The following is a 20588-nucleotide window of genomic DNA, read 5'->3' as shown; positions in this document are numbered from 1 at the left end:
TGACAAAGTCCCAGTCCCCAGATCACCCATCTCAGATCCCCATTAGCAGATCATCTGTAGACACTAAGGAAACATCCGCCCAACCCGGCCTGTGCATCCTGCTTCCTCCCAGTCAGCTGAGGAGCCCAGCCTGGCACTCTCATTGGCCTGTGCATTTACCTCACCTGGGCAGGGCTCAAAGCCAAGCTGTTCCCAAAACTATATCTGGCTGTCTCTCCAAGTAGTCTGCACCAGGACCTGGGAAGTCCAGTACCTTCCACTCAGACATGATGAGCACAATGGTGCCTGTCCTGCTGTCCCTACTGCTGGTTGTGGGTCCTGCAGTCCCCCAGGACACTCAAAACAGTAAGTTGGGAACCAAGGGCTGGGTATGGAGAAGAATGCAGGGGAGGGAATGAGCAAGATAGATGGGCTGGGAGAGGGCCCCAGCTGAAGCCGGGATTCCCCGTGTACAGTGGGAATGGGTGTTCGAGGCTGTCAGCTACCTCAGCTCACACACTTCCAGAAGCATTTAGGGAGCCTCTGGACTCATGCTAAGTGAGGCATTAAATAATTAGAATCTAAAATTCTTAGTAGGCAAATCAGCAAAACTAAGACCCATATGCCTTGGCCAGCTAGTTCTGTTGTTAGAGCCTCATCCCAATACACCAAGGTTGCAGGTTCAATTCCCAGTCAGGGTACATACAAGAATCAACCAATGAATGCATAAATAAGTGGAAAAACAAATATTTCTCTCTTTCTCCCTGGCCCCAAATTAAAAAAGCTAAGACCCAGACAAGTGAAGTGAACTATCCTGGGTCATACAGCCAGGGCAGAGCAGGGGCTACACAAGTGCAACTTTTTGTTCCTCCCTCTTTCCAATGGCTGGATGTATCTGTCTGACTGTCAGGGGAAAAGACAGCAACTCCAAAGAGCACTTGTAAAGGCAGCCCCACAGTTAGACACTCGGACAGTGGGCCTGGAAGGCTTGTGAGGGGAAAGAAGCCCGCTGGAGGTTGGGTAGATAGAGTCAGTTTTTATATATATATATATATATATATATATATATATATATATATATATATATATATATATATTTTATTGATTTCAGAGAGGAAGGAAGAGGAAGAGAGATATAGAAACATGAATGATGAGAGAGAGTCATTGATTGGCTGCCCCCTGCATGCCCCTTATTGGGGACCGAACCTGCAACCCTGGCATGTGGCCTGACCAGGAATCAAACCGTGACCTCTTGGTTCATAGGTCGATGCTCAACTATTGAGCCATGCCAGCTAGGCCCAGAGTCAATTTTAGGACAGAGTAATGGGGCTTTCTTTGGCATAGAAAATTTCAGGGTAAAGAAATGTAAGCTAAATTGTGTAGGTTTAGAATTCATTACATTTACAAACTGTCAGAATATGTGTTTTATAACTATTGATTATATTTACATTGTTAATCACACCCTACATCAAAATCTAGTGTAGCTTTAGGGTTCTCCAGAGGAACAGAATGAACGCCATGTATATGCCCAGAAAGAGATTTATTTTAAGGATATGGCCCACACCATGGTGGGGGCTGAGAAGTCCAAAATCTGCGGGGTTGGTCAGCACACAGGAGAGCCAGAGAAGAGAGGATGTTGCAGTCTTGGGTCCAGAGGCCACCTGAGGCAGAGTGCCTTCTTCCTCTGGAGACCTCAGTCTCTTCCCTTGTGGCCTTCAGTGATTAGAGGAGGCCCACCCACATTGTAGAGAGTAATCTGCTTTACTTGACATCTACTGAGTAAAATGGCAATCACATTTAGAAATTAATTAGTGATAAAAACTTCAGTCCTGGAACAAAGAATCTGTCATATGTCCTTCAACATTAGTAACACCCATGAGAGTGTTAGTAATTCATGAATTGTATCATGAATTCATTATAGAATTAATTATGAAAATGCCCTGACACCCCCTCTTCCCTGCCCCCCAAGTCTCTGCCTCATACCAAAATGCAGGGAGAGCCCTGGCAATTCTGAGCTCCATCCTGTTCTTACCTTATGCTGATCCACTCTAGGTCATTTCCTGAGGTTTCTAGTCAATTCTCCTTCCTACAGGTTCTAACTATATGTGTCTCTCAGGTTCAGCTAGGCTATGCTCCAATAACAAAGACAGTTTTTAGTGGCTTACCCCAACAAATGTTTATTTCTTGCTCATTTAAAAAAGAATACAGATCAGGCAACTTTCCTGTCCTCCCTGGAATGACACGAGGATCCAAGCCGTTTGCATCTTAGGACTCTTCCGTTTCAACCTGTGGCCTCCACAATCATCACCTAAATAGAAGAGAGACAGAGGGTTCTACTCAGTTTGCAGGGCCTCCGACCAGAAGACAGAAATTACTTCCCTCACATTCTCTTTTGACAGAACTCAGGCATGGTCCCAATAGACCTACAAGAAAGCTGAAAAATACCTCAAACAGTGTAGGAAAAACACAAAACAGTCTCTGAGATATTACTCCCCTGAATAGAAGTAGAGCCTCTTCTCTCAAGTAGCTGACAGCAGGTGGAGAGAGCTAGGGAGGAAGAAGCCCAGTGACCTGGTCTCCCTTCCTGGTCCTCTGTTGCCCCACATTAAGACTCCCCTTTATGGTCCCCACATCTCAATGTTTTCTCTTTTTTTTTTTTCGCAGAGCCTTACTCTCTGAGCTTCCTCTATACCGGAGTGTCCAGGCCCAAGGCAGGCATCCCTAGTTTTCAGGCCACTGGCTTCCTCAATGACCAGGCCTTCCTCCACTACGATAGTAAAAGCGGAACGGCTGAGCCCCTGGGCCCTTGGAAACAGGTGGACGGAATGGTGAACTGGGAGGATGAAAGTCAATTGCAGCAGGCCAGGCAGGACATCTTCATGGAGACCCTGAAGGACGTCATGGGCTATTACAGGGACAGAGGTCAGTGGACTATGGGCTGCTGGGCGGAGGGTCTTAGCACCAGAGGCAGCCTGCACTTGGGAGTGGAAAGGGGTCTGCAGGGTGGAAATACTTATATCTAAAACGAGGTGTGGGAGAACAAGCACAAATATACAGACATTTCTGCACCCTCCTCCCCCACATCAGAGCTGCTTTTCTTCTTTCCCATTGTTTCCCCCATCCTCACTCTTAGGCCTCAACTCTCACAGGAAGTGAAGTCAGTGTCTGCCCTTACCTAGGCACATCTGACATCTCAGTTCCACACCCCCACATCTGAGGTGGAGTCCACTTTAGAAGGTATCAGGCTCAACCCCACCCAGGGATGTTGAGGGGGGAGTGAGCTAACCTCAGGTCATTTTGACCTGGGCTCAGGTGCTGGCTCTGCCAGTCACTAGCTGTTTGATGGTGAACATGTACTTAATTATCTAGTCTGAATCCGCAATAATTGCATCATTGAGTCCTGCCTCCAAGAAACATGATTTATTAGGTAAATTCCGTGAAAGCTAGAATGGACTGTCTTGATCTCCCCTAGAGCCATCACCTAGGAGAGCCAATATTAATTGCTAAGCCCTAGCTGGTTTGCCTCAGTGGATAGAGTGTCAGCCTGCAGACTGAAGGGTCCCGGGTTCAACTCCAGTCAAGGGCACATGCCCAGGGTTGTGGGCTCAGTCCCTAGTAGGGGGCGTGCAGGAGGCAGCCAATTAATGATTCTCTCTCATCATTGATGTTTCGATCTCTCTCTCCCTCTCCCTTCCTTTCTGAAATAAATAAAGATATTTTTAAAATAATAATAATAATTGCTAAAATGAAATGAAGAGGTTGTGTCTCCCTCCCCTACAAATGCCATTTTTCAATAGTTGTTGCTAATTGAGAAGGAAGCTGGGCATTAGAGATTGGTTTGAAGATATCAAAAATGCAAAAAGAGAGAAGAGCTGATAAAATTATGCTGACCCAACTGGAGACATCAACTTCATACACAACTGGAAGAAAAGGAGAGACTACATAGTCTGTTTTAAACTACAAATAATTTCTATTTAACCTGTCGATGCAGTTCTGTGTGCTGGTGTCTGGTTCCTAAAACCTCACAGTATATTCAAATTTTATTTAAAGGGGTGCTGTATGGGACTAGATCTGTCCACAGTCTGCAGCAATCTGAAATTCCCTGATTGGGAAGAATGTAAAACACCAAAGCATACTAAGTTTTCCTCTCTCTGCCTGCTCTATGTCTGGCTAATAAGCCATTTGTCGAGATAAAAGGGGTTACATGTTTAGATTTCAAAACCCTTTCTCCCTATTGAGTTGCAAACTATGTAGGAGTAAGAGTTACTGAGACAAAGTTGATGCCAAGCTGACTGATTTCTGGGGGGGTCGCTTACATGCAGGAAATCACACCTTTAAGGGAATGTTCGGTTGTGAGATTCGGAATGACAGCTACTGTGGAGCATTCTGGAAGTATGCCTATGATGGACGGGACTACATCGAGTTCAACACAGAAATCCCAGCCTGGATCCCCCTGCAACCAGAAGCTCTGAACACCAAGGTGAAGTGGGAGACAGAAGGCTCTGTGCAGGCGTCCAAGAACTATCTGGAAAACGAGTGCCCTGATATGCTACGCAGCTACCTGCAATACAGCAGGCCCTTCCTGGACCGTCAAGGTACCCACTGCCCCCATGTCCTCCTCATCACACTGAGCTGAGAAAGACCAGCTTCAGGCTGGAACCTCAGGGGACCATTTCAGGCAAATCCTGTAGTCATTTCTCTCTGTGATATGCCTCCTGGCTTGGCTGTGGGGCAAAGGCAGGTGTATAAGATGTCTGCCCAGGAAGGGTGAAGATGAGTTAGTGTGAGCAGGATTGATTGACACAAGCTGAGACCTTGGTTTAAGAATTAATCAGAAAGAAGTTCTTATGGGAGGGAAGAGGGTAGGATCACAAAGACAGAGCAGCAGGCAGACGGGAGGAGGCAGGAGCCACAAAGCCCACTGGGAGATTTTGAGGAAAAACAAAACAATGCATTTCTTGCCATCAGAAGTCAATCCACAGTGGGTGGGCAGGGTGCTGGGAGGCAAGAGAGTAGCCACAGACATTCCTTTATCCAACAGGGAAGGTTCATGGAAAGCCTCAGCTTCCCTGATCTTCTGGAAGTTTCCCGGGGAGGCAGGTAGAAAACTGAGAGCTCTGCTCATCCCTGACTGCAGGGGTGGGAGAGACGTGAACAGGGAAATGTCTCCTTTGACCCTCAACCTCTGTGCTGTATCTCTCCACAGACTCTCCCTCTGTGTCAATCACCAGCCATGTGACACTAGGACTCATCAGGACCCTCAAGTGCCTGGCCTCCAACTTCTACCCACAACCAATCAGTCTGTACTGGACTCAGGGAGACAGTGTAGTGGAGACTGACTCATGGGGAGAGGGTCCTATCAGTGAAAATGGCACTTACCAGTCCTGGGTGCTGCTGAAAATCCTCTCTTTGGACAAAGGCCCCTACTCCTGCCACGTGCAGCACAGCAGCCTGGCCCAGCCCCTTATTCTCACTTGGAATGAGAGTCAATAACGGGGGGCTAACAGCATCTCGGGGTCCGGAGACCAGTAGGCACCCTTTCATCGGGACATGAGAGAGATGAGCTCTAGAATGACTGTCATCGCCATCAGCGAGGCCCAAGAGGAGCAGTGAAGGGGACAGAGAGGTGATGGGTTTGGAGACACAAAGCTTGAATGTCGGGCCCTGAGCTGACTCACTGCTACATTCCTCTCTCTGAACCCATTATCTATTCTGTGAAGTCTAATCACACTAATCAACTAGCCTATACACAAAATAACCCAGATTATTAAGCTGCTAAATGCTGTGGAAATGTCAGCAGAGATTGTTATTCATCCTGCCCCCAAGCATTTGAATCATCTGAAATTCTTGGCGTTTGCTAGAAGCAATGTTTCCTGGCCCTCTTGGCCTGGGTCCCCACTATAGCATGGCATGACCACCAGGAGATTTGGGGGGAAAACAGAAGCTCTGAGCATCGTTCAGGTGCCCACTCGTGTTGTCCCCTCTGCGTGTAAGGCCATAGAGCTCTGCAGCCTCTTTAATACACAATCCGCAGCCTTGTCTGTACCTCGGTTTCCCCAGCACTTCCTTCCCCGCTGTGACACCGCCCTCCACTCCTGCTACTCCACCTATCCCACAGCAAGTTGGCCTTGGGGGGCGCACACAACTACAGGTTGTTCAAGAGGCTTTATCCCTCCAGAATGCACTCCCAGAGAAGCAAGAATCAGCCTACTGTTCTTGGACTCCAAATTCATTTCATTGTGCTTTGTTGTTTTTTAACTGAGTCCGTTCCTGATTTTTTTTTTTTTTTTTAGCTCAGTCACCTACCACCATGCACAGGTTTAAGTAAAACAAACAAACAGGGCAGAACTCTTACCTGTGACCCTTTTATTAAGCCTCGGTGCCACAAATTACCTTAACAATTCCTCAGTCTCTTAGGACCACCTTGTCTCTCTCTGGAGGATCCTCCTGGGGATAGTTTATCAGCTAGACTGGAGAGATAAGTATTCTGAATTAAGCAGGAGACACCAACTGGATATAGGACTTAAAAACATTCTTTGGTGCCCTAACCGGTGTGGCTCAGTGGGTAGAGCGTCGGCCTGCGGACTGGTCCTGGGTTTGATTCCAATAAAGGGCACCTACCTCAGTTGTAGGCTCCTCTCCCGCCTGGGCCCTGGTCGGGGCTCCTGCAGGAGGCAACCAATCATTGTGTTTCTCTCACATCAATATTTCTCTCTGTCTTTCCCTCTCTCTTCCACTCAACGTAAAAATCAATGGAAAAATATCCTCCGCTAAGGATTAAAAAACAAACAAACAACATTCTTTGCTAATGCCTTTTTCAATTTGGCTGAACACCAAGGTTGCGGGTTCGATCCCCAGTCAGGGCACATACAAGAATCAACCAATGAATGCATAAATAAGTGGAACAACAAATCAATGTTTCTCTCTTTCTCAAATTAATAACTTTTTAATTAACCTGTTTCCTGCTAGAACTTGCTGTTTTCATCTAAATACACCTTATTGTTCATCAGACATATTTAGTGTTTGTCTCTATTTCCTTTGCTCATTTATTGATGGGCTCATTGAAGAATCATAGATGGAGTACCCATTTTATGTTTGGTACTCTAATGAGCACTGGAGAGCCAGTAGAATAAGGTAGGTATAGCCCCTTCCTGCATGGAGTTTACCTCAGTTCGGCTTATTGAAATATCCATTGTCAAGGTCCAGCTCAAATCTCACCTCCTCCTCCCACAACCACTGCCATGATCACCAATTCCAACTACAGGTTATTTTCATGATGAGACTTCTTTCAGATAAATATATCAGGAGAAATTTTAAGAAAGAAATTTGAATAAAGCCAATCTCTATACTCTTTAAGTATAGAGATTGGCTTTATGTGTCACCAGCAATCTAAGACCACCCATCACAGATACATCCTTTGTTCCTTCCCAAATCAAAGGGAAGATAAATAAAATTGAAAAATTAAAGATGAGTAGAGGTGTGTGGGGAGGGAGGGGGGAGGGGGGTTTGAGGAGGACCCGGAAATCAAATTTGCCAATTTTTGGATTCCCAATTCAGATGTTTTTCCATTGTTCACTTTTAAAGTTTTGGTGAATACACCCATCCATTTGTTTATTCAATAAATGTTTATCGAATGTCTCTTAGTTATAAGACACTGAGATAGATGTTTATGTAATAAAGAAATGAACCACACAGTGATGAGATTACGAAGGTGTTTGGGGATCAAACTGGGGAGAGTTTTGAATAATGCAAGAAGGTTCTGTTATTGATTCTGAGTGTAACCGTTGAGGACTTCCTGACAGTAGGGTAACACCATCAGAATTGTGATCATGACCAGATATGAAAGAGTTCGGTGGCTTGGAGGATGTGCAGAGAAACCAGCTGCAGAAAGCGCCCCTGGTGGTCTAAAAGCGAAGGTGCAGCCTGGCTGGGCTCACCTGGGCAGGGTCTCCTCCTGCTTGGGTGTCAGAAAAGCCTTTGGCTCAGTTAAGCCAAGATGGCTGGATTAATACCCCAACAGCAGGAGAGCTCTGGGAAGTGGAAATGCTTTCTACTTGGGAGGTTAATAACTGCATGGATCAGTCTTCAAATAAAAGCTTGCAGAGATTGGAAAGAACCCCAGGTGGCCCAAACTGAACTTTTCCCTAAAGCCAGGTTGGTAAATGGCCCCTCCCACCCGCCTCCTGCCCCTGGCTGCCCCAGAATGCCTCACCAGACACCTCTCCCCCAAATGATGCTGCTCCTTCTTATCCTTTTACTTCACTGTACTTTATTTCATTTTGTTTTCCTCTCTCCACGTATGGAGATTAAGTTCATCATAACCAGAAAGTACACACCACACGATCAGCCTCAGACAACTCAAGACCCCTCTGGTTTTTATTTACACAGTTATTTTCCCAATTCATATGCATCCTCTGGTTGCAGATGCTTGGCTGTTTATAGGAAATCAGCCTCTGTTCCACACACCAGCTTCTAGTGGGTTCTCTCCCCGCTAGGCCGATGAGTCAGGGTGAGCAGCCTCAGAAGCTGTGGTAGTAGACATTTACTACTCTTTTCTTACCCTCTCCACTGTGAGTTATGAAACCTCTACGCTGTGACTCTTTAATGTTGAGAGATCACATTCTGAGATCCTGGGGATTAGGGCTTCAACATACAAAGCTGAGAAGGGGACGCAATTCAGCCACAACATTGCCCTTGCATTGTGAGCTCCTGCTACCCATCCCAAGAGCTTTCCTGCCGCTGGGCTGGTTCTTATTCTACACTTTGCAAAACTGTCAAAGCCTTTTGGGGTAAGCGTGTGTCTTCTTAGGGATCCCACAGAATGAAGAATTACGTCCTGAACATCTGGGTTTTGATGTTGGAAATTAACCTGCTTAATTATGTCGCTATTACTGACCCAGTTAAATGGATTGCTTTCCTCTCCTTTCTGTGTTCTATTTACCACACTTTCTTTTTTTTTAAATATATTTTTATTGATTTCAGAGAGGAAGGGAGAGGGAGAGAGAGAGAGATACAAACATCAATGATGAGAGAGAATCATTGAACAGTTCCTCCTGCACGCCCCACACTGGGGATCGAGCCCACAACCTGGGTATGTGCTCTGACCGGGAATCGAAACAGCATATTTAGAAAGTGCTTACCTCTGGCAGAGAGACGATTGGGCCTAGAAAGGACTATGTATCATCTGCTCCCTAATGTCTTAGGTCTTTAAGGTGTGTGTGTGTGTGTATGTGTGTGTGTGTGTGTGTGTGTGTGTGTGTGTGTGTGAAGCAAAAGTGGAAAAATGTTGAGATTTAACAAAACTGGGTTGCTGTTACACATGTGGTTATTAAAATATACTCTACATTTTCTGTATTATTAAAATCTTTCATAATAAAATGAACATATAAATGGCTTTTTAAATAAGATTTAATTAACATGTATTATTCTAAATTTTTTAAGCTTTAAATACTTACCGATTGTACACAGCAGCGAACTCATCTTGCTGAATAACTCAATGCTTTGGGGCTTCCGGAAGCCCACGCATCTGTGGACAGAGGAACAAGGAGGCAGGAAAATGAGGCTCACCCTAGGGATACTAGTTTGGGGTGTTTTCTTCTTTTGGATACTAGTTTTAAGTGGAGATCCTAAAAGGAAATGGCCTGGCCAAATTCATGTGGTTTATGAATGACAGAGACTAAACTTGATCCCTTCTTGGGATCAGAAGAAACCTCTGATTGCAGGTCACTGCACTTGTCCCCCCAAGTTCAAAGTCACACAGACTCCTCAGATAGGAATCAGAGGCATCTGAAAGATACTTCTTGAGGCCATATGAATATTAGGTAATCACCAAGACAAACTTCAACAAATGTATTGTCAGTATAAAATTAAAATGTGTATTATAAACCATTGCACATTCATTAAGGACAATTTGCATATTAAAGGGAAGTATAAAGAAAAACTCAATAAATCCCATCATCCTATATAATAAAAGGCTAATATGCAAATTGTCCCCTCGACTGGGAGTTCCACCAGGAGTTCAACTGGGAGTTCGACCAGGGGGTGGGGCTGGCTGGCCAACTGCCCACAGCCCCTTCCCCCGGCCAGCCCCCACCCATGCATGAATTTGTGCACTGGGCCTCTAGTTTAAACATAATCTTTCTCAACATTTTTGTTTTTGCTAAACATTAACTTTTTTAAAATATATAAATTTGTGCCCTAGCTTGTTTGGCTTGGTGGATAGAGCATAGGCCTGCGGGCTGAGGGATCCCGGGTTCGATTCTGGTCAAGGGCATGTACCTTGGCTGCTGGCCCATCCCCGGTGGGAGGTGTACAGGAGGCAGCTGATCAATGTTTCTCTCTCATTGATGTTTCTAACTCTCTAAATCAATAAATACATTTAAGATATACATATAGATATAGATATAGATATAGATATAGATATAGATATAGATATAGATATAGATATAGATATAGATATAGATATAGATAGATAGATTTGCAAATATAACTTACATTCTAATTATTTCCCATGTCCTGGAATATCCTGTGAAAACATTTGTTCTCCAGTGATAATAGTCTATTGAATTGATGTTCCATGGCTTAACTAAAACATATCCCTATGTCAAGGTTTTTGCTGCCCTGATCGCCCCTCAGGAGCAGGGGGAGGTGGAGAAACACTCAGGGGCGATCAGGGCTAGCAGCCGCCACTCACACCCACTGATGGCACTGGCTGTGGGTGCAAGTGGGGCCGGTGCTGGCAGCAGGTGTGAGCACCCAGCGAGACCACAGTGCATGGGAGCAAAAAATTTTCAGTAAATACTGGAGGCTTGCCCCGATGACAGTAACTGGTGCCCCGCCTTGGTCTGGCACCCCTGCTCAGTTGCTCCACCATCCCACCACGGCTGACACCTGCCATGTTCTCCATATGCCCCCTGGTGGTCAGCACACATCATAGTGACTGGTTGTTTAGTTGTTCTGATGTTCGGTCTATTTGGATATTAGCCTTTTATTATATAGGATAATAATCATTATTGTTTGTTCTTGTGATGGAGATAAAAGACTTCTTAAGCCAGGTACTGTTCAAAACTCTACTTGTATTAATTAATTTACTCAAGACAGCAGGAATGTTGGGTACAACTCCCAGGACAGGCCCTTACAGGGAAGGAGTGAGCCCTCCTTCCCCTTCCATCTTCCCTATTCTTTTTTTTTTTTTAATATATTTTATTGATTTTTTTGTAGAGAGGAAGGGAGAGGGACAGAGAGTTAGGAACATCGATGAGAGAGAAACATCAATCAGCTGCCTCCTGCACACCCCTATTGGGGATGTGCCCGCAACCAAGGTACATGCCCTTGACGGGAATCGAACCTGGGACCTTTCAGTCCGCAGACCGACGCTCTATCCACTGAGCCAAACCGGTTTCGGCCATCTTCCCTATTCTTTTTCTAGGAAGTGGATGTGGTGCCTAAACCTCCATCTTGGACTTTGACAGTGACAACCACACCCCGAGGGTAATGGAACAGAAAGCTAAAAGCAACCTGGGCCCCAGGGACAGTGCAGCCACCAATCCAGCCTAGAATGGCCTAAATCCAGACCTTTTAGATGTGAGAGAAATAATCCTCTGTCTTGCTTAAACCAATCTCATTTGGAGTCTCGTTCACGACAGTCAAACCTTAGTCCTAACTCACACTGCCTGCCACCAGGCAGGTTCTGCCATTTGAGTCATTCCTAGAGTTTGTATTGAAATAAATGCTCAGGCCCTCGCTGGTTTGGCTCAGTGGATACAGTGTCAGCCTGCAGTCCGAAGGGTCCCAGGTTCGATTCCGGTCAGGGACACATACATGCCTGGGTTGCAGGCTTGGTCCAACATGCAGAAGGCAACCAATCAATGATTCCTTCTCATCACTGATGTTTCTATCTCTCTCTCTCCCTCTCCTTTCCTCTCTGAAATCAATAAAAATATTTTTTTAAAAAAAAGAAAGAAAGAAATGCTCAGACTTCAGAAATGGCTTTCCTTAAACTGAGACAGGGCCAATTAAAAGGCGATAAGAACCCCAAACAAAACGTTTTCCACTTGGTCACAATGTTGCTTAGGAACCACTCAAGTAGACTATTTCTCTAAACTAGAGCTGCCTGGCTGGCAAAGCCGCTTGTTCATTAATAGTTAGGAAATCAGAGGGAAAAGTGGAAACATGAGGGTGGCCCCCAAATATTTTCTTTATTTTATTTTTTATTTTTTTCCAATTTTTTAATTAAGGTATTATATGTGTACATATCTTACCATTGCCCCCCCACACCCCACTCCCATATATGCCCTCACCCCCCAGAGTTTTGCATCCATTGGTTATGCTTATATGCATGCATACAAGTCCTTTGATTGATCTCTTATCTCCCCCACCTCTCCCTAACCTTCCCCCTGTAATTTGACAGTCTGTTTGATGCTTTACTGTCTCTGTATCTATCTTTTTGTTCAAGTTTATAATGTTCTTTATTATCCATAAATGAGTGAGATCATGTGGTATTTTTCTTTCATTGACTGACTTATTTCACTTAACATAATGTTCTCCAATTCCTCCCAGGTTGCTGCAAATGATGAGAATTCCTTCTTTTTTATGGCAGCATAGAAATATTTTCAATATACAAACTGTGCTCACCTCCCTAGGCCCCATTAACCCTGCCTTTCACATCTACTAGTATCTGTCCATCAGCCATTTACACTGTGTTGTTTGTTCCAAAGGTGCCTCCTAGGCTCACAGCACCTGCTGAAGGAGCAGTCGGCTTCTCTGGACCCTTGAGCACCTGATCCTTTATGTGCAGGATCTTAAAACACATTGTGCGAGTCTGTCTGAGTCAGATTTCCTTCCTAAGCTAACGGGGCGAAGAAACAGGCGGCTTTCAGGATTCAGGACATTTCTGCCCTGGGTGATCGGCTCAGTTGCAGTTGCCGTTATCGCCACAAGAGGGCACTGTGTATGCTGCTATCGTTTCAGAGTGGTTCCAGCAGCTCTAAGAACCCGAAGGGCTAGCAGGGAGTCCTGCGAGGAGGGTGGAGGAAGGCGTTTCTCTGTAAGTATATATGTAGGTCCCCTTTATAATTATGGCGTTGTCTCACTCCATTTTCACACGTGTCCCCCGGTATTTCCACCTGGATGTCCTGAAGACACGTCAGTATCACAAGTCCAAATTCCTGCATGGTTTTCCCCACTCCTCCCCATCCCCAAAGAAAACAAAAAAACTCTTCCTTTCCCTCCTCTCTCCTCCCCTTCCCCTCCCGGTTTCTCCCTTCCCCCTCCCCCTTTCCCCCAGGTTTGTCTCCGTTAAGGGCATCTTTATCCTCCCAACCATTCAAACTAAGACCATTGTTTCTTGTCCCCTCCCTTTCTTCCCACAGAGCCAAGATGTCACCAAAGCCAAATGATGCTCTAACTCTGGCCTTTTCCCCACCTATACTGCACCTCTCACTGTGCCTCAAACAGATATTTTGGAGTCCTCCCAAGTCTCCCTCCTTTCCAATCAACCTCAATACTCTGACAACACAGGCAAGATCACATTGTTGCCCTTTTTATTTTTATTTTTATTTTTTATTATTATTTTTTTGTTTCCCTTTTTAAATGTTAAGATGGAAACAACCCAAGTGTCTATTGAAGGGTAAATGGATAAATAAAATATGGTCTATCTATACAATTAAATGTTTTTTTCTTTATTGATTAAGATATTACATATGTGTCCTTATTGCCCCATGGCTTCCCCCACCCCCCTATACAATGAAATATTAATCAGCCTTAAAAAGGAAGGAAATTCTGCCACATGCTCCAACATGGATGAACCTTGAGGACATTATACTAAGAGACAGAACTTAGAGTAATCTAAAACTGTCTGTTGGGCCCACATACTTTTATCAATAGACCTGGCCTTTTTTTTTGAGACAAAAGTCCCAATACATGGAAAATGGTGGGACAGAGAGATGAACTTCTAACATACACTAATCCTAGCTAATAAAAGAGTAATATGCAAATTAACCATCACTCCACTACACCTACAAGCCACACCCACCAGCCAATCAGGAGCAAGTATGCAAATTAACCCAACCAAGATGGCTGTGGCCACAGAGCAAGCAGGAGACTTGGGTTTCCCCGGCAATGGAGGAAGCCAACCTTCCTGCACACCCTGGCCAGCTGTGGATTCCACTCAAAGCTACAAAGTTTCAATTATAGAAGATAAATAAATCCCAACAAAAATGGCTGCAGCCACAGAGCAAGCAGGAGGCTTGGCTCCACTCAAGGCTACAAAGTTTCAATTATAGAAGATAATAAATCCCAGATACCAGGGCCTCCGCTTGGGTCACTGGGGGGCATGGCCAGCCTGCAAACCACCACAGGCCCCTTGCCCAGGCCACCCCACGCCCCAAGAGAACCCCGACCCTGATCCGGGACACCCTTCAGGTGTCCAGCTGGCCCCCACCCGTGCACCAGGCCTCTATCCTATCTAATAAAAGAGTAATATGCAAATTGACCATCACTCCAACACACAAGATGGCTGCCCCCATGTGGTCAAAGATGGTTGCCCCCATGTGGACACAAGATGGCTGCCACAAGATGGCCAGCAGGGGAGGGCAGTTGGGAGGGACCAGGCCTGCAAGGGAGGGCAGTTGGGGGTGATCAAGCCTTTAGGGGAGGGCAGTTAGGGGTGACCAGGCCAGCAGAGGAGGGAAGTTGGGGGCGACTGGGCCTGCAGGAAAGGGCAGTTGGGGGGGACCCAGGCCTGCAGGGGAGAGCAGTTGGGGGGAACCAGGCCTGCAGGGGAGGGTAGTTAGGGGTGACCAGGCCTGCAGGAGAGGCAGTTAGGAGCAAACAGGCTGGCAGGGGAGCAGTTAGGCATCAATCAGGCTGGCAGGGTAGTGGTTAGGGGGTGATCAGGCTGGCAGGCAGAAGCAGTTAGGGACAATCAGGAAGGCAGGCAGGTGAGCAGTTGGGAGCCAGCAGTCCTGGATTGTGAGAGGGATGTCCCAGATTGGAGAGGGTGCAGGCTGGGCTGAGGGACACCCCTCCCCGTGCACGAATTTCATGCACCAGGCCTCTAGTCTATATATATAAAAGCTTAAGCGACCGAACAACCGGAAGGACTGGAAGGACTGGTCAACCAGTCACTATGACATGCTCTGACCACTAGGGGGCAGACGCTCAACGCAGGTGGTCAGTGTGCTCCCACAGCCCCTCCCCCTGGCCAACTAATCTCCTGCAGCCCCGATGGGGGCTGGATGAGATGGCCCCAATCAGCCCTGATCACTGGCCAGGCCAAGGAACCCCACCCATGCATGAATTCGTGCACTGGGCCTCTAGTTTATAATAAACCATTAATTAGCTATTTCCTTAGTCTCTAATTTCTATTTTTAACTAAGCAAAATTTCTGTGTTGAATTTAGTTTCTCATGTAGACTTTTCTACTAAAGAAAGGAAAGTTCTCTATCTTTATTTTCTAGCTGGGAATAGCTTTGCCTAAGAAGTAATAAAAATGGCATTCTAGTTTTCAATCAAAGTTTTGTGGCATTGGTTACTGAAAATTTGTCTGAGTTATTGTAATGTAGTGGCTAAGAGGATAAACCAGGGGTCCTCAAACTTTTTAAACAGGGGGCCAGTTCACTGTCCCTCAGACCGTTGGAGGGCCGGACTATAGTTTAAAAAAAACTATGAACAAATTCCTATGCACATTGCACATATCTTATTTTGAAGTAAAAAAACAAAACAGCAAAAACACCCGCATGTGGCCCGCGGGCGGTAGTTTGAGGACGCCTGGGATAAACTAAGTCTAGAATTAGTCAGCCCCAGGGCTGCTCCTGGGTCTTCCAGTTCCAGTATGGCTACTCTGCAACGACGATGAGCATATGATTTTATCTTTCATTCTGTTTTGTGGTTTATCACATTTATTTAGATTTGTGTATATTGAACCATCCTTGCATCCCAGGCATAAATTCCACTTGATTGTGTTGTATGATCCTTTTAATGTGTTTTTTTAATTTGGTCTGCTAATATATTGTTGAGAAGTTTTGCATCTACATGGTGTGGCAAAAGTAGGTCTACAGTTGTTCATATGGAAAATAACACAATAAGTAATAAATAATAATATAAGAATAAATTCTGTTTTGAGTATCCACAACTGTAAATCTACTTTTGCCCCACCCTGTATATTCATGAAGGATATTGGCCCTGTCGTTTTCTTTTTTTTTTTAATTTTAATTTTATTTTTTAAAATATATTTTTATTGATTTCAGAGAGGAAGGAAGAGGGAGAGAGAGATAGAAACATCAATGATGAGAGAGAATTGCCAATCGGCTGCCTCCTGCACTCCCCCCACTGGGTATCAAGCCTGCAACCCGGGCATGTGCTATATCCACTGAGTGAAACTGGCCAGGGCTGTTTTCTTTTCCTGTAGTGTCCTTATCTGGCTTTGGTATCAGGGTAATGCTAGCCTCTAAAATGAATTTGAGAGTGTTCCCATCTGTTCAATTTTTTTGGAATAGTTTGAGAAGGATGGGCATTAATTCTTCTTTAAATGTTTGACAGAATTCCCACCAAGGAAACCGTCTTGTCCTATGCGTTTTCTCTGTTGAAAGGTTTTTGATTACTGGTTCAATCTCCTTTCTTATTATTGGTCTTCATGTTTCAGACTTGGTAGGTTGAATAATAAAGCACTTATAGAACCTTAAAATAGTCCTACCTTGCTTTCCAAATATAGAACTTAGGGCATCTGAGGAAACTGCTTCAGGAGGGGGATAGTGAGCAAAAAGGGAGGTATGAATAGGAAGGTCACCCCTGTTTTGCCTGGATTTAGTCCTGCTCTGGGAAAGTGGATTTTGAGCTTACAAACCCACAGACCAGGCACTCTTGTGAATATTCCCTACCTTCTCTTCACACATCCTCTTGCTAATCCACATCTCTGATGCTACCAGGTTTTGCTTATTTTTTATTAGTCTTTTGAATTATCCTATATAATAAAAGGGTAATATGCAAATAGTCCCCTCAACCAGGAGTTTGACCGGAGTGTGACCAGGGGCAGGGCCAGCCCCCCAACTGCCCTCGGCCCCTCCCCCTGGCCGGCCCTGCCCTTGATTGGCCCCTTCACTCCGATGGGGGCAGGCCGACCCTACCCCAACTGTGCATGAATTCGTGCACCAGGCCTCTAGTTTTCTAATAATGTTGCTTTTCTAGTTCCCAAAGCTATGTAAAATGAAGGACATTTAGAATGATATGCAGAGTGAAAACTACTCAGTCATTTTTCTTCTGACATTGGCAAGACTTTTCTAATGCTCTCCCTGGTACTAGTTTTCTATAAATACTGAGTAATTTGCTCAAAGTGAAGTATGGTAGCAACCATACTTAGGTAAAAAACTGCTGTTTGAATTTTAACCCTGCTATTCTGGCTGCTGCACTCACTTACTTGCTTAAACAATAGGGTAGTTACCTCAGCTTCCAGATTGAGACCTGGAGACTCACAAAGGTTATTTTCCTGTGCCTGTGGACCAGAACCACAGGAGATTGATTCCCACTGACTCAGTAGCTCCAGGAGTAGAAACTGCAGATAACCTTTAGAGACAATCTGCTTTCGAAAGATAGGGCCACATTCCAATGTCCAGCAGGATGTGGCTGGGAACCCCCCTGCAGGCTGTTCCCAGCATTTAGAATTTAGAATTTAGAACAAAGGAAAATTTTTGTGGTTTGGACCTTTAAAAAGACCGCCTACACCTGAAACGGGGCGGTCGTGAGTGTGGCCACCTGCGCGTGGTGCTCTCGCGGCCGTCCTGGCCAGCTCAATGAATCCTTGCCTGCTTTTTAAATCAATCAGCAGCCTCCGGTGGTCTTATTCTGACTCCAGGGTTCAACCCCACAACAAAAGCTATTATATAAGCTTTTCTGAAAAGTCTTCCAGAACCTTCATAGCACCTGGCACAGAGTTTCAGTTTTTGTTCCAATCCCTTGAAAAAAACCAAAATCGGGGTGGTATTGCCATACTCATTTGTGAAATATTGGTTAACATTATTATTTACAAATATTAATTTATATTCTTCTGCCAAGCCTGTCTACTATTTAGGAAACCTATTTTTCTAGCACATATCTAATGTTTTTTTGCATGGGATTGTGTATTCTCTGAGCTCTTTTTCATATGTGTGCTAAAATATACATAACATAAATTTACCCTCTCAACCATTTTTAAATATATAGTTCCAGTGGCATTTAGTATATCCATATTGTTGTGCAACCACCATCCATCTCCAGAGCTCTTTTCATCTTGTACATTTTTAAATGTATGCCATTAGACAATAACTCCCTATTTTCCCCTCCCCATCCTCTGGCAGCCACCATTCTACTTTCTGGCTGTGAATTTGACTACTCTAGGTGCCTCATATGAATGGAATCATATAGCATTTGTCCTTTAGTGACTGGATTATTTCACTTAGCATAATTTCAAGGTTCGTGCATCTTGTAGCAAGTATCAGAATTTCCTTCCTTTTTAAGGCTGAATAAGATTCCATTATATGGACATGCCATATTTTGTGTATCCATTCATCTATGAACATTTAGGTTGCTTTCACCTTCTGGCTATTATGAATATGGCTGCTATGAACATGGATGTACAATATCTCTTCAAGCCCCTGCTTTTAATTCTTTGAGTATATACCAAGAATTGGAATTGCTGGATTTATGGTAATTTTGTTTTAAATTTTTTAAGGAGCTGCCCTAATGGTACGGTGGCTGCCCCATTTTACATTCCCACCAGCAAAGCACAAGAGTTCCAGTTTCTCTTTGCAAACACTTGTTATTTAGTGTGTGTGTGTGTTTTTTTGGTAGCCATCTTAATGGGTATGTGATGTTCTTCTCTGAATTCTTGCACACTCATGTTACCTTTCCTGCCATTTTGGAAGCTTACGCTTTAATTTTAATAGTGTTCATTTCTGCCAAGAGGCAGTCCTTGGCAGTGGAAAGCCCGGCATGGAACAAGTCTGGGGTCTGACACAACTACATCACTGGGAAACCCTAAGCAGGCAAGAACTTTCTCCAGGCATCAGATTCCTTATCCTCTGGAGGGAAAGTCAGCATGACAATCCGCCATGTTCCAACCCCTTAGCTGAAATGGGCCTGGATATGTTTTAAGTGGAGCTTCTTTTACACATGAGTTGTTGAATCTGATTTCTAATTTATTTTAAAAAACACATGTTGCTGCCCCTGGAGTGGGGCACACGACCTGGAAATCGGGTTCTTGCGCTATCTGGTCCGGGGATGGGGGGTTGTTCTTCGGGCCAGTGAGAACCACCGAGGTGTGAGGCCTCCGGGGTCCTAGAGAGGCCGCCTCGCCCGGCGCACGCGGGCGCACTTCCGGCCTTTGTGTGCCGGCGGTGCCGGCCGCCGTGGCAGTGCTCCGCGCTGGCCGCTGGGGTGCGCGGTGAGGCCGCCTCTGCTCCGTCGGGACGCGCAGCGCTCGGGGGATCCGAGAAGGCTCGCCACAGGCGCAGCGTCTTTCTCTCCGGCCGCCCTCCCTCCGTGCCCCCAGCCGACGGGGAGTGGGGATCCTCCGGGCTCGGGGGAGGTTGGCGGGCAGTCCGCGGTTTGCCCCCTGGTTCAGGCCTCCTCGGAGCCAGCCTGCTGCCGACCTCGCTCCCTCTCAAATCCGCGCTGCTGTCCATGGAAACAACTTTTGAAACGACCTTGGCGGCAGGTCCAGATTGTTAAAGTGAAAAAAGTAGTCTGGATACCTCGTCTTTCCGTTTTCATTATTCAACATCATAACCCGAGCGTTGGGCTGGGCGTAGGGCAAATGAAAATTCAGACTGGAGTCTGCCTTTCGCCCAGGCGGGCACACCAGCCAGGGAACGTGTCCTTGCTGTAGCCTGAGCTGTCCTGCCCGGGAGCGGGGTGGAGCCTGCAGGGGAAGCTACTGCGGCGGGGATGGAGAAGATGGCAAAGTGCAAGATATTCGGAGGAGGAGTAGGAATTGGATCTGTGGAAATACTGTTCCAGCCACGAACACGCCAGATAGAGCTGGACCAAAAACACAAAGGGTGGGGAGAACTGGAAGGAGGGTGGTAAATATTTCAACACCATTCAGATAAATGTTTACTCTGTGCTGGGTAGTGGAGTTAAAGAATGTGAGGCCACAAATCCCAGCTCCAGAGATTGCTAAATCCCTTCTGCTAAAAATAGCCACGCCCCGGGTGCCCCCACCAGGGCCAAGGGATCAACCCACGCAAAACTTAGACATGTGCCCTGGCTGGGAATGGAACCCTCTACCTTTTGGTGTATAGGAGGACGCTCCAACCACGTGTCCAGCTCCCCCCCCCCCTCCCCTCTGCCCTTTTCTCAGTATATTTTTAACTAGTAGTCCATTTGCACGAAGATTCGTGCAATAGACCTTCATTCACCTGGCTGCCTGCACCAGTTTTCTGCTGGTACCAGGGACCCAGGCCTTGGCTGTGGCCACCACCTTCTGCCTTCTTTCAGGGTCGGGGCTTGTACCTTGGTTGTGGGCACATCCCCAGTAGGGGGTGTGCAGGAGGCAGCTGATCGGTGTTTCTCCCTCATCAATGTTTCTAACTCTCTATCCCTCTCCCTTCCTCTCTGTAAAAAATCAATAAAATATAT

General features: G+C 45.7%; 1 protein-coding gene across 1 annotated transcript; it reads left to right on the top strand.

Moving 5' to 3' along the window:
• Nucleotides 1-269: 269 nt before the first annotated feature.
• LOC307109122 (zinc-alpha-2-glycoprotein-like) lies at nt 270-5472 on the top strand (the record flags this gene model as incomplete). Its single annotated transcript, XM_079787721.1, has 4 exons — nt 270-345; nt 2644-2901; nt 4302-4574; nt 5186-5472. The coding sequence occupies 4 exons, from the start codon at nt 270-272 to the stop codon at nt 5470-5472; spliced, it is 894 nt and encodes a 297-aa protein (XP_079643847.1).
• Between the last annotated feature and the right edge of the window lie 15116 nt (nt 5473-20588).

This window comes from Cnephaeus nilssonii (genome assembly GCF_951640355.1).
Source record: "Cnephaeus nilssonii genome assembly, chromosome: 2".
In the NCBI taxonomy this organism is placed as follows: Eukaryota; Metazoa; Chordata; class Mammalia; order Chiroptera; family Vespertilionidae; genus Cnephaeus; species Cnephaeus nilssonii.
The sequence above is the reverse complement of the archived record's forward strand: the minus strand, read 5'-3'. Positions and strand labels throughout refer to the sequence as shown.